This window comes from Arvicola amphibius, chromosome 7 (genome assembly GCF_903992535.2).
Source record: "Arvicola amphibius chromosome 7, mArvAmp1.2, whole genome shotgun sequence".
Classification (NCBI taxonomy): domain Eukaryota; kingdom Metazoa; phylum Chordata; class Mammalia; order Rodentia; family Cricetidae; genus Arvicola; species Arvicola amphibius.
In genome coordinates, this window is record NC_052053.1 from 105,102,198 (window position 1) to 105,117,348 (window position 15,151).

General features: G+C 44.1%; 1 protein-coding gene across 2 annotated transcripts in view; it reads right to left on the reverse strand.

Annotated features, from left to right (window-relative positions):
- Window positions 1-9,742: 9,742 nt before the first annotated feature.
- The window catches only part of Slc38a6 (solute carrier family 38 member 6), a 60,523-nt gene continuing 55,114 nt past the window's right edge, over window positions 9,743-15,151 (reverse strand). For both annotated transcript variants that reach the window (XM_038335883.1, XM_038335884.1), the window contains 4 exons: window positions 12,431-12,555; window positions 11,156-11,300; window positions 10,878-10,972; window positions 9,743-10,615 (listed from right to left, as the gene is read on the reverse strand). In XM_038335883.1, the coding sequence (XP_038191811.1) occupies window positions 10,514-10,615; window positions 10,878-10,972; window positions 11,156-11,300; window positions 12,431-12,555 (467 nt within the window). In that variant the 3' untranslated portion in view covers window positions 9,743-10,513. The remainder of the gene's footprint in view (window positions 10,616-10,877; window positions 10,973-11,155; window positions 11,301-12,430; window positions 12,556-15,151) is intronic.

The window sequence follows — 15,151 nt, forward strand, 5'->3', positions numbered from 1 at the left end:
CAGATTAGTTCAATTTATACTCGATTTTGAAAATTTCTACAATTAGAAGGTAGGGTACACTACTGGAGTGACTTTTCTGTTTAATTTATAGTCAGCAGCAAAACCTGCATTATCTCCTGTGTTATAGAATATGAAGGGTATTGGATGTGTTTGGTGTCGGCTGTAACCATTAAGACTGATTCAAACTAAACAAACCTGAGTATAGAACCAAGGACTGGTTTGCCTCCAAGTCCATGGTAATCCAGGATTCAGGGAGAGCAGCAATAATGGTTGGCCTGCTGGGGTTTCCTGTTTGTCTCTGCAATGCTCATTCTGAAATGCACTCTCCAGAGGGATGGCTGGGGAAGGCAGGGCCTTTTGGAGGGCATGGGCCTTGATGGCTCCACCCTCATGGGCAGGTAATGCCTTAACGAATTATGCATTTTCTCTTAATGCATTTTCTCTTGTGGCTCTTGCATTTTTGTCATGAGAACAGTGCCTCTCCCCTCTGCAGCGTGCAGTGTTCTAGGTGTCCTCTTGGGATAGGAGACCAAGCAGGTCCTCACCAGACACTACGACCAATGCTGCCTAGATACCGCACTTCCCAGCCTCTAGGGCTGCAACCTACGCCTTTGTGTTCATTATAAATGATCAAGCCTTTAGCAAGCAGGCTAACAGTGTCTTTCCTATGAATCATACCTTATCTCATGGGAACAGCACACAGGCAAAAGAGACAATTCTCACACAGCATTCATAAAAGCCACAAGAAAACTCACTAAATACACCATGTGGTAAGAGCTCATAAAGAGTTCCTGAGAACCAATTATGAGGACTAATCAGAGGGAGGTAAGGCTCCAGAGCACCTGACATACACGTGGTCCTGGCTCTGATCCCCAAAACTACGGGAGAAACAACAGAACAAGAAGGCAGCTACAGACTGAGAGGGAATATTTATAAGCTATAAACTTGATAAGAAATTAATGTACTAAGTATATATGGAATTGTAATTTAGAAATGATAATAAAGCCCAAATAATTAATTTTAAAACAAAATAAAACAAAAGGCTGGGTTATACATCTTTCCAAAGAAGATGTTCAAATTGCAAAGTTCTAAGGAAAGATATTTGACATCATGAGTAATTACACAGAGGTAAAACAAAACCTCACCGAGGTCGCGGCTCACCCGTGAGGAAGGCTGTTACCAAAAGACGGGCAGCAACTGCTGCCAAGGGTGTGGGGAAAGCAGAGCCAGGGTTGGGGAGTGTAAGATGGTGCTGTAGCTAGAGAACCACCCAGAGAGTAGAAGTAAAACTACCTTATGACCCTGTAATCCCATTTCTGGATATTTACCCCAAATCATTGAAAAACAGAACCACAAAAGGCCCGAACGTTCTTATGTTCATCACAGCATCATCTGTAATAGCCAAAAAGATGAAATGGCTTAAACGTCCACTGGCCAATGAATGAAGAAATCCTGACGTGTGCATATAGTGGAATGCCGTCCGGCTTTCAGAAAGAGAATCCTGTGGGTGGGTGTCTGGATCGAACTGGAGAATATGCTAAGCCAGACAAATCAGGTCCCAATGGCGGACTTTACAAGGTTTCTCTACATGTAATGGATTGCACACTGTCCCTACACAGCCCACTCCAGGAGGGGACAGAGGGCTCCAACTCACAGAAAAAAGAAGGGCTTGCCCAGGGTTTCGGGGATGAAGGAATAGGAACTCTTCAGAGGTATATAATTTCAGTAATGCCAGCTGAGAAAGTTCTAGGTATCTGCTGCACTGTGTGCATACGATACTGCACGACACATGGAAGTCTAAGAGTACAGACAACATCGAGCCTTGCTAAGCACAACGCGGATTTTGATCTAAGTAAGATGGGAAGCCCAGAGGAAGGTAAACAGGGGATGGAAGCCATCATACAATTCTAAACAACAACTCTAGCTACGCTGTGCAAATGGGTTGCAGGTGGCAGGCGGGGGAGTAAGACAACAGCTGGGCAGTTGGCTAAGAACAGCGGGGCTGGGAGCAGAGACAAGCCATGCAGAGGGACAGCTTCAGATAGGGTGAGTTCTAGGTGATTGTGGGACATCAGGCAGGTGATCTCCGAGCAACTCGAGATCCAGAAAAAAAGACAAACGTATAAAGTGTGTTCCTCACAAGGCTTGGGGCTGAGGAACTGAAGGCTGTGCCACTAGAGGGGATGGACGCAGCACCAGCAGACCAATGCCAAGGGATTCCCAGCAGTGGCACTCGACTGTGTCGCTTAGTCTTTTTATCTGTGAGTGCGAGGAAGAAACAGACGGATAACGAGGCATGCCAAAAAAGCAGGGACCGTGACTGGCGCACTTGAATCATGAGTCTAAAAAAGGATCAATTACTGAAAGTAACTAGATGAAATTTGACACATAACGCAACAGGTTCACAGTCAATCTCTCTCTCACACACAAAACACTCAAGATAACCAATTTAAACAGAGAAAAGGTTTATTCTGGTCCAGTTTTGGATCAGCCCATGGTCATTTGGTCTCGCTGCCTTGAGAGCTATGATGGGGGATGGAATATGGTGAAGGAAACGGATCAGTTTACAGCATCCAGGAAATGAAAACAAGGAGGGGTAGGGTCCCATACTTCAATGGCATGTGTCTGATGACTGGGGGACCACTCATGGGCCCTTCTCTTAAAGTTCCTGCCTTCTCCAAGCTGGGGACCAAGCATTTAACAAATCAGCCTTTGGGGGACACTTAACATCCATCTCCAGCAGGGTGTACCTTCTTTCAAAGTTAAATATTTAAATCTACAGTTTAAATACAGGGTCTCCGGTTTAGAGCAAGTCACCTGAAAAAGGTCTGGCCTTTTGTTAGTGACATGCTATATGTTCCAAAGGTGTACTGCTATTGAAGTTGGAATGTTAATAAAATAAAAATGGCTTTTTCAGGGGGAGAAGACCTGAGCTGCGAGAACAAAGGCCAACACTGTCTTCTGCTGCCTGAGTGACTGACACAGGGAAAAGGGATACAGAGACACTTGGCTGGCGGCCATGTGATCTGGGGGAACAGCCAGTAATAAAAGTGTCCAGAGTCAGCACCTTAACAGCTTCCTCAAGCTTTCCCCAACTACTACATAACTTGAAGAAATAAAGCATCTTTCTTCGTGTTGAGAGAAAACCAGTTTTCAAGAATCACAAATCTTTGGTGAGAAGCTGGCATGACTGGTGGGGCTTATGCCAGCACCCGAGACTCAGGAGTCTGATGCAGGAAGAAAATCAGGAGTTTGAGGTCACCCTGGGCTACATAGTGAATTCCAGGCCAGCCTGGTCTGTGACAGTGAGACCATCTCACTGGGCTGCAAAGCTGGCTCAATGGCTAAGAGCTGGGTGGGCATCAGGAGGACCTGAGTTTGCATCCTAGCTCCCATGTAACAAGCTGAGCGGGGTAGAGACTCTGCCTCAAAGGTAGAGCGGTAGATCTAATGCTCTTCTGGACTCTGCACACGCATGTGTGCATGCACGCTCACACACACACACACACACACACACACACACACACACATCAACACCAATCAAAGTCTCCAGCAAGCTGAGAAAATAATTAACTTGTTCAAAATTAGAAAGAGTTGAACACAAATTAAATTGGATATTCATATCCCCCACAAACACACACATGCACATGAAAATGTGTGCACAAATCTCTCTGTGTGTAAAGCCCTGGCTGTCCTAGAACTTGCTCTGTAGACCAGGTTGGCCTGGAACTCACAGAGATCTGCCTGCCTCTCCTCCTGAGTGCTGGGACTAAAGGTGTGCGCCACCACACCCAGCATAAATCTCCTTTTCAGCAGTTTCAATAATCCAGTCTGCCTGAACGCTTCTCAGGCAAGGACAGCTAGCTCCTAGCCTTACTGCTTCAGGACTGGGACAGTCCCTGGGACGTGCATTAGTCCATTAGGTGACTACAAGCCTAGCCTTTTGCTCTTGCACTTCAGTCCACTGACGACATTAGATAAATATATGTACCTTGAAACAAAAGAAAGATGTTTTTCTAAAGGTCACTTTAAAAAAATAGTATCCCATGTTGCAATGTCTTTTCAGCCATCTGTCTCTCACCCCGGAAACTCAATTTCCCTTTCTCGCCATCTACTTTGTCCCACAGGTAAATAGAGCTCTCGCGCCCACCTGTCCACTTGGCTCACAGCCAAGCTGACTCTTCCTGCTCTTCCCTCTTGACTGGCAGTGTGGTGAGTCAGGACAAAGAGCTCACAAGGAGAAAGACAAAGAACTTTCACTCCAAGAAGAAATCAAGCCTGAGGACCTACTCACCCTCCACCCAAGTTCCTTTTCTGATGTCTCTACCCCACTGGGGAAAGACGGCGGGTACAGCTGGAAGAGTGAAGAAAGCACTCGTGTAAACTAGGAAACTTGTCAGTATTGTAAAAGATTTTGAGATGTGTGAAGGTCAGATGTTATGACGTCAGAATCTTCCAATGTGGATGCGGAGTGCTGTTCACAGGGCAGAGCGAGTGCAGTTCGGGTGGGTCCCTTTGTTCTTCCAATCTCCTTTCTCTCTCTCTCCATATCCCATTGGCAACACCAGCACTGCAGAGAGCGAGAAACACCCACATCCAGCCCTCCACAGGATACCCAGTACCCAATCTTCCAAATAGGCAGAGCGGAGGAAGGAGGGAGAAAACGCTGCCCACATTAAACAGAGATCCTTCGAATTCATTAACTTTCGCACAATGTTAGCCATTTTATGTGTGTTAAGAACATTTTATTCCTAGGCTCTAAACTGAATCCTTTTGGGTTAAATGGCTTTAGCACTTCCAGTGAGTGGGACACACACTACTGAGGACTCATCAGGAAAGGAGGCTGTCCTGGCATCTCTGCTCACCTCACTGCTGCAGAAATACCAAAGTTTCTTTTGAAAAACCTTTATTTTACTTATTAGTGCATGTGTGTGCATGTGCGTGTGCACACGTACGCATATGTGTGTGTGTGAGAGAGGTGTGTGTTGAGTATGACTGTCACACTATGTGGAGGTTAGAGGACAACTTCGTGAAGATGGACTGCCAGGCTTTCTGGCAAGGGCCTTTACCCTGGGTCATCTTTAGAGCCATAAAAAAGTTGTTAAGGCTGATTTTTGTTTTTTGTTTTGTCTTTTTGAGACAGGGGTCTCTCTATTACACATAGCTCTGGCTGTCCTGAAACTGGCCTCGAACTCACAGAGATCCACCTGTTTCAGCCTGCTGGGATTAAAAGTGTACACCATCATGCCTGGCTTTTAAAAGGTAGCTCTTTATATACACGCAAATAAGAACATAAAACATTGCCAAAACGAAGTTTTAAGAGTACAAGAAAGCCAGTTAATTCTCAGCCTACTACACATGGAGTTAGCCTGAAAGTGGATCTGCCTGCTTTTCCATGGGTGAATTTTCCAGGGGACTAAGCTGGACTTTACAGACGACATTACAGTGTGGACTGAACAAGGCCAGGGATCGTTAGTTGGCCTGGCAACGCACCACCCATCAAATGGCACAGTCACAACCACCAGAGAAGACCCTCCACCGCCTCTCAAGACTCCAGTGCCACACCCAAATGTGTTGGGGACTTTAAGATCTTGTTTCCAGGTGGAAAAGGAAAACAAACAAGCAAACAAAAGAAACCACAAGAACAAAGCTCTCCAGCCGGTGGGTGCTTAAAGGGCCTTCGCACAGTAAATCAACCCAGGGCTGTCCTGTTTTCTCCACAGCCAGACTGAAATAATACAACCCCAGCAGAGGTGTGAATTACCCCCATTCATCTTAATGGAGTGTTAACTTCAAAGACTTGTTTTAACCATTTAAATACTAAGCTCATGAGTAAACATTGTTAAGAAAAAAAAGTACAACTTAAACATTCACTCAGAACATATGAAAGTAATTTACGGTCTTGGCATTTTGTCTTTTAATTTAGCAAATAACTCCAAATGTTAGAAAAGTGTGTATTTTGTGCGTTTCTTAGTTTTATTTTAAATAGTTATTACCTAATAAATTATGACCATTAAGCCCATAAGAAGGCCCAGATTTCCCAGAAAAAAAAATGCTGGGGGTACTTGCATAAGGTTACGAAGGGGCCATGGCGCTTGCTAGCCTCCTCAGGAGCTTCCTCCAAAGTCACAGAAAATGTGACCTCAAACAGTCAATCAGGCAAGACAGAATGTTAAACCGGCCACCTCCACCATTTTTCTTGATAGGAACTCAATTTTGTAGTGTTACAAAGGATATTTGTCTCTTGCCAAACCTCCCAGGGCACCAGCTCAGGAACAGGTGATAAACGTATTAATTGATGCCCAGCTGTCACCACACTTAACATTTGCCCCCAGGGGCATCCTTGCATCTGTTGTAGATTTAGGGTTATTTTGGTATTACCAGAGTTAAGATTTATTTTAGCAGCTGAACACCTATGAGCATTATTTCATACACAGAAAAACAGGGTACAAGCAGTGCCATGGACCTGAAGGCCGCGCAAGAGGCCATGCTTGCCTGTGCTAGGGCCTGCTAAGAGCCTGGCTTCCGAATGGCACAAGGAGAAGTACACAGCTGGTGTGGAACTCTGGGAAAGCACTAACCTCTGCTTCTGGGGCCAGCTCCTGGGGAGTGAAGGCAAAAGAGACTCAGAAGGTCAACGTTATGCAAGATAGAAAATGGAAAATCCAAGACTTCCTTCCATGCCCTTGGGTAAAAGCTATTTCGTTTTATTGCTCCAGATAGGGATCAAGGAGGGAACCAATCTCATAGTAAGAAAGCCTAGCTGGTCTGCATCTAATTTATCAAAGGTCATTTAATCCTCTATAGTCATGAAAATGGTGATGGCCCATGCCTTTAATACCAGCATTTGGGAGGCAGAGGCAGGTGGATCTCTGTGAGTTACACAGAGAAAACCTGTCTCAGAAAAAAGAAAAAAGAGAGGGGAGAGGGGAGGGGAGGGGATGGGAGGGAAGGGAAGGGAAGGGAAGAGGAGAGGATGGGTATTAATTTTCTTTCATGGAATTGAAAGTAGAGGCTCAGAGGTTAAGAGTTGCATGGCTTTCCTTAAGATCTGAATCCAGCTCTTCCCAACCCAAAGCTTGGCCTTCCCATTACACTCAGTGCTCTCAAGTTGCCAGCGTTCTCTTTGATCTTTTCAAAAGAGAAGCTCTGTTGCCAAACTTTCAGCCTCTTTCCTAAACGGGAGGCAAGAGGACACCTGCAAAAGTGTGGATTTCCATATGCAAATGAGCGCTTTGCATTAAAGTCCCTACTTTACAAGTCAACTGCGGCAGGGCAGCGTTTAACTTTCGCGTTCCGGCTTTGTCAGGGTGCCAGACATGGGACCCTTTACACAGGTTCCTCACGGCCGAAGAGTCCCAGAGCCAAGCTTCCAGTAGGGAAACACGTCAGTGGTCAAAAGCAATGTTTTCCAATTTCTAGTCAATATGAGACAGATCGTCACTACGGGTATGTTTTCTAAGAACAAGGTTATATACTGTAGTGACAAACTGAGATTTGGAGAACTTTCAAACTCACAAAAGCAACAGGAAAATCTCAGGTAAGGCTAGGAGGCAGGGCCATACCCATAGAGAAATCTGTTTCTGACTGACACTAGTATTAACACACACACACTAACAATCAAATTTGTATACAAATGTAATACACTGACTTCTTAAAAAACAGAAATTGATTCTTTATATACTTTGGGAGACAGACCAACTCAAGACTTTCTTAGAGGCCCTGCTGAGAGGACAAAGAGAACTTTAGAACTTTAGTTCTATGTCCTTGTCTAGGAGTGGACTTGGCAGGGGGTCTAGGGCTGGAGCCTATGTCTCAAGAGTCAAGACTATAGTTTCTGGGACCTGACTCTTCCCCCCAGGGCTGTGGTTATCAGTCCTAAGGCAGCTGTGTCTGAGGTAGCTCATATTCTCTTTGCCAACATGTCTGACTTAGCTCTCTGCTAACCTTGCCCCTCTCGCTCCAAGGCACAAAGTGTATCTGATGCTGAATTTGATAAACCAGCTTGGCTTGGCACAAGCCATTAGTTTAGGGAAGACCTTTTGGTTCCTGCTATTGCTTTTGTCTTGTTTACTTCTCGTCTTTATTTCTCATCTATGGCCCTTACTATCAACACCTCGCTGTTTGGGGCCCTTATTTCTGCTGATTCAGGTCCGTGTCTGTCTGTCTATCTGTCTATTCATCTATCGATATATAGTAGTTTTTTATATGTGTCTGAGTATTTTATATGTATGTATGTCTTTTATATTTATGTATTTTATATTTATGTGTGTCTGAGTATTTTATATGTATGTATGTCTATGTGCCATGTGTGTGCTTCATGAATGCAGAGGCCAGAAGATGGTGTTGGATGCCCTGGAACAGTTGTTACAGATGGTTGTCAACTGCCACGTGAGCGCTGGGAATTGAACCTGAGTTGTCTGGAAGAGCAATGAGTGCTCTTAGTCATTGAGTAATGATATAGGTGGGTCTTCTGTCTATGTGTTACTTTCATTGGTCAAATAAAGAGACTGCCTTGGCCTTTGATAGGATATCAGCTTAGATAGGTGGAGTAGACCGAACAGAATTCTGGGAAGAAGGCAGTGAGTCAGACGCCATATCTCTCTTCTCCAAGATGGACGCAGGTTAGAATCTTTCTGGTAAGCCACCACCTCGTGGTGCTACACACATTAATAGAAATGGGTTAGTCAAAATATGAGAGTTGGCCAAGAAGAGGCTAGAGCTAATGGGCCAAGCAGTGTTTAAATGAATACACTTTCCATGTTATTATTTCCAGGGCTAAGCTAGCCATGCGGGAGCTGAGTGGGACGAAAAGCAGGCCTTGCTTGTCTCATTACTACAGAGTAATCTTTCCAGCTCCTGATTATATACTGGTTTTCTCTGTGTAACTACCCTACCTGTCCTGGAGCTAGCTCTGCAGATCAGGCTGGCCTCAAACTCAGAGATCCACCTGCTTCTGCCTCCCAAGTGATGGAATTAAAGACATGCACCACCACCGCCCGGCCTGATTCTTTATATTTTAAAAAATTTGTTCTGTGAAAGCTGGTTAGAAAAATGGACCCAGGTGGGGGTGGTGCACGCCTTTAATCCCAGCACTCAGAAGGCAGAGGCAGGTGAATCTCTGGGAGTTTAAGGCTAACCTGGTTTATAGAGCGAGTTCCAGGACAGCCAAGGCTACACAAAGAAACCCTGTCTCAAAAAACCAAAAATAAAAAGGAAAGACAAGGCCCAGACTGAGAGAAAATTTTTGCAGCCTACCTATTTCATAAAAGATAAGCACCCAACATGCACAAGGAACATGTATAACTAAACAAAGAACACATAACCCAATTTATTTTAACAGCCCCACACAACCCAATTTAAAACTGGGCAAAAGAATTAGCCACTCATCTAAGAAAATCCGCAGCGGTTGGTCACAGAAGCATGTGTGACACCCATTTCATTCCATTAGAATCGCAAAGCAGAGCTGCCACCACCACATTCCACTCAAGTGGTGGGAACTCAGCACACCGCACTCCTAACACCAAAAGCTGGTGACGATACGGGATTACAGAACAGTCACTCACTGCTAGCAATAATACAAAATGTTACAACGGTTTTGGAAGAGTCTGGCAGTTTCTAATAAGACTAAACATACATTTACGATGCAGCATGTGCTCCTTGGTATTTAACACACACACACACACACACACACACACACACACTCCAGCTGAAAACATGATCATGTAAAACCCTGCACACAAACAGTTTTAGCACCTTTATTGATTGTTGGCAAAACCTGGAAGCAGTAGGAAGGTCTTCCAAGGGTGAGTGGATCAACAAACTTGATACATCCCTATATCCCTATAATGGGATATTATTCATAATTAAAAGGAAACAAGCTATTAAATCAAAGAAGTCAGTCTCAAAATGACACACGGTCCTACATGATCCCAATCACGGCCTTCTGTTGAAAAGATCAGTGGTGGCCAAGAGCAAACCCTCACACCGACCTTTAGCATCCCTGGGTATAACATGTGCTCTCCTGACACAAGGTGTCCATATCAGGGAAAGCTGGAGGTTGGGGTAGGGAGTCACATGGAATCCCTTATTTTGTTCACTCAATATGCCTGTAAACATAAAACTACTCTAAAAAAAATAAAGGCTACTTAATTTTTTAAAGTCACAAATGGCAGGAATGCGCCAGGCTGGTGGTGGTGCACGCCTTTAACGCCAGTACTCCTGAAGCAGCAGCAGGCGGACAGCTGTGAGTTCAAGGCCAGCCTGGTCAATGCACTGAGATCCTGTCTCAAAAATGAAGCAAAACAAAACTGCCACACAAAAGAATGACTCAATATATCTAAGAACACGGTGAGTTTTTCTAATTTTGGGTTAAAAAAATGACTAAACGCCTACTTTCTGCCCCATACTGCTGCTCTGTCCTGCTTTGCTGGTAATAATTTTCCTGAGTGTAATTTTCATATCCAATGCCTTCCAAAATGATTCCTTTTTGATTATAGAGGTAAATTATTCTTTATGATAGAAAATTATGTTTTTCATTGTTGACCCAGTCAAAAATGATGAGCACTAAACTGAAGCTCCCGACCAAGGTACCAGTGACGAGCAGGAGCAGTGCCTGTGGAGACAAAGGAGACAGTAAGGGCGAGCCTCTGCCCTTCTCGGAGGTGTAGCTCAGGCTAGCCCCAAACACTCAGCACTCCTCCTGCCTCAGCCTCCTAAGAGCTGGGATCACAGGCATGAGCATCAACCTGACTCCACAATGTCCTTTATGCACTAAGATACATGCTGGCATTTTAGACACAGATGCAGTAATAAAAAGGATGACAAACTATTTCTTAAGATGGATGCCTTAAAGGAGACAGTTGAGAACAACCTACCCCAAGTTTCTTCCATGAGAGAAAATCCTCTCTGCTGAGTTTCAGATAAAACAGCCCTGGGAACACAAAGATCAAGCATGTTGATGTGCTGGCACCTATGAGGTAGAGAGGAGAAAACCAAGACGTCATGGGATTCAGCTGTGAGAGCAGCGATTTTATTACCCCTTCTATTTCTGCCAAGCTAGAAAGCAAACCGAAGACCTCTGCCCATGTGCGCTACCACTGAGACACCCTCCCCTGTCCCTTTTAGTACATGATTTTTTTAAATGGAAACTTACCAACTACACCAAATACATTCCTAATGTCAGGAACATAGATTGCAAGTAAAACAATGATAATGTTGAGCGCTAGTGTGGTCAGAGAATGACGAATCCACGAAAACGAAAAACTTGAGAAAAGTATCATCATTAAAGCTTTTCTGGCCTATATAACAGGGGGAAAAAGACATTTAGGCAAAGGGAAGGATCAAAGGCAAAGCATTTGCTTAGAGAAACACATGTATAGTAACCATAATATTTTTACCCCAGATCATTTATATTCCCCAGACACAGCATAAACTATCATTATGCAGTGTTTTTACACACATAAACCTTTCTGAGCGAGCTTCATAAGAATTATTTTTCTTAAATTCCACACAAAGGTTTCACAGGCAATTTTTTTTAGGTTCTGTAATTTAAAAAATTACAAGCAGTAACACTGTGTTATGAAATCACAAAGAACAATTTTCATTAAATTCAACAGGCAAACAAAGTTCCAAGCAGAAAAAAAAATAAACCATGGTATGGGAAAGAAATACCATGTTCTGTTTTATTTCTGTTATCTGTTCCACGGCATGGAAATACAAAGAACCGGTTTCCACATCTTCCACTGCTAGGGCAGGCCACTGGCAACCACAGCCCACAACTTTATCCGGCCCTGGCTGGACCCCTGGCCCTGTAGTCTCATAGGGAGGGGCAAAAATTCCGGAAGGTCCTGGTTTTTAGAAACTCACATGAGTTCAAGACACCCGGGCAGAAGCATTTCTACCCATTGCCGTTGGTTTCATCTCTACGGAAATTCTTAGGATTCTCATGTGCATCGACTGGATACAGAATGGCAATCTGTTCCGCCCCTTAAATTCTAGAGCAAGCACCAAGCCTAAGCATGAACTCCCTGTGGGGAGCGACCTGGAATAGACCAAGAGGGGCTTGTTTCTGCTGACTCGACTCTCTCTTCTTTGTACACATTCTTTTGAAAACAGAATACAGAAAGACAACCCCACCCCCTCCCCACACACAAACCCTTTAGAACTATAGTCTCTAAATTGGAAACAAAACTGAGAGAGAGGTAAATCTAAACTAAATCTCAGAAAGCACAAATTAGCTTCGAGGTTCACTGTTATTTTTGGGCTTTCATGGGACCACATGCTAGTATGAGGTCTTGGATCAATTACTTGACAAATGAATAAGATACACAAGACTAGATGTGATTCAAAGGTTCTGGTCTGCAAAGAATTAGTGTTGCCGTATTAGGGAGTCACGACACTAAGCAACAAAACCTTTAGGCATACTTACAGGGAAGTGGATTAGAGGGACTGTCAAAAGCACAGCAGACAGTATGCATAACTTCACAGCCATGACAACAACATCATGTGGCAAGTATTTACTATAGCCTTGTAGCAATTCTGAGTCCACTCTGTCTGTAAATAAATTAAAACAACAGCAGTAGCAGCAATCAGGGTCACATTATAAACTATGTGCCACTACATCAATAATAGCAAAATTATTTTCTGTTGGATTATTGGATCATACTAGGCTTAGATCCCATTCTGAAATTCATTTCTGGTCCTTTTCTCTCTGCTATGAAATACAAAGATACTTAATATTTTCTTGAGATGTACACTTCGTTCTAAAATGCATTACACTTATTTACTTATTTGGGTGTGCCCGCCACTGCACGCACGTGGAGCTTGGAGGAGAACCTGCAGGAGTTGGTTCTCTCCTACCCTGTGGGTCCTGAGAATCAGACTTAGGTAACTGGACTTGGTGATAAGAACTTTTATTTGCTGAGACATCCTACTAGCCCACGTCCACTCTTTTGTATTCTTTTAGAAAAATTTGAAACCAGGACATACAGAATCTTTAAAGTTAGGACAAAACAATAGTATTTAAAAGTATCTCCTTAACCAGGTGTGGTGGCTTTTATCAAAGCAATGGGGAGGCAGAGGCAGATGGATCTTTGTGACTTTGAGGCTAGCCTGGTCTACCTAACAAGCTCCAAACTAGTGAGGCTCAGTCATAAAAACAAGATAAAATAAAACGTAAATCAAAGCAAAATTCCTTAGAACTCGGCCATAATTTTAACAAAGCACTTGTAAAGTGCTTGCATGGGCACTGCTGAATTTGGTAACCATGGCAATATGAGATGTGTAGGTACCATGGCAATATGAGATGTGTAGGTCACAAGTGCCAAGCAGTTCATGTCGGGGTTGGAGGGAGCAGAGCACCCCACATTCACATGCTTTCCCTCTATACCAGCATTTTCTCAAAGTCCACAGTGTTGACCACTTTCAGGGGTCATGTCTATAGTCTGCATAGTGGTTTGTACATATGATCAGCTAGCTGTGTCGACCTTGCATGAGAAAAAATGAAACATTAAGAAAATGGCTTGTTTGGTCAGGAAAGAGAGAGAGAGAGACAGGACTGAGAGACGCTGACCCCGCCCTCTGCCTGGTAGTTTCCTTCTATTTAAATGGTTTCCTTGCCCAGGTGACCTGAGGAAGAAGGAGGGTGATCATGCCACCCTCAGGACCTATGGTCAAAGACTGGTTTGGACTTAGACTAGAATGGGGCTGTTTCATTTGAGAGAACAGGGATTTAGAAATACAAAAATCAAATGTACCTCTGCTTTGCTGGGTCTTAAGAGATACGAGGACCCCATAAAGACACAAGAGAAAGTGTATACACCATGAACAAATCCGAGTGACAGACGAAGTTTAAACAAAGAGCTACGGTGATTCTACACTGAGATGACGGTGCACATTCACATCCCACTGCCCGCTAGCAGCTTCTCGGAGCCTTATTCCTGTGTCCTCAGATGACAATAATCCATGGACTCAACGGTTAACTGAATGCATGGGGTGAGCTGATGTGTGTGCTGACACTCAAAGCCACGGGGGAGACTTTCTAGAACCGAAGCCTGTGGTAGCAAAGGGAACATGTGCTTGAGGAAGGGGCTGCTCCAGTCAGCACTACAGTGCAGGCATCCTGAGCAGGAGGACAAAGAGGGTGGGGAGAGGATGAGCTGGAGAGGCCCTGAGACTCAGCAAGACAGCTGGCACAGGGACTGGACTGACTCTGACAAGCTAAAAGTACGATCACTTAGGGATTGGTTAATTCAACTGTCAAGGCCTCTGGCATGCCTGTGGGAGTTATCTTGATGAATTCAGTTGAGGTGGGGACACTCAGTGGTGAACGGCACCATCCCAAGGTCCAGGGCCCTGGACTGTATAAAAAGGAGAGAGCAAGCAGGGCAAGGCCTCATTACTCCTGATTCTTCTGCCAGCTCCCGCCACTGTGCCCTCCCCGCCATGATGGACTATAACCGTGAACTGGGAACCACAGTAAAAAAAAAAAAAAAAACCTTTCTCCCTCGGCTGCTTCACGCCTCAGGTATTTGGTTGCAGCAGTGAGGAGTGTAACTAAGAGAGAAAGAGGAATGTGTTGTGACCTGAATTACACATAAGTACAGAGAGGAAGAAAAATACCAGAACACAAAAAACAGAAAGCCACTGCTATAACCACTATATCATGGGGCTCTGAGCTAGTGGAGGCAGTCACCATGGGCACAGCAGAGAACGAGATTGTCTACAGTGCCGCAGACGGAAGTTACAGAATGAAGAATGGGACTAGGTATGAGAACTGGGAAGAACTAAGAAATCTGGAATCTATTTCCAAATCTGTGAGATACTTGGGAGTCTTCGGAGAAATATGGCAAACTATTTTATCTCCATTTTCTTAATCATAAAATGAGCTATTAACACTTCTTAACGACCCCGCAGATATTAAAACGGCCTGATTATTTAATGTTTGGGCACCAGCCTAGTTCACCAGAGGGACACTTTCCCTTCTTAATATCTGTGATTAGAACCAATATTAATGTAGGTTGATACTTACAGATCTTTTTAATCCAACAGAAGTTTGATATTAACTAGGCTTTCAGAGTCCTGGATAAAGATTCCATTCAGTTCCAGAAGTATTAAGAACACTTACTAGAAATTCTACTTTCCCAAGGGG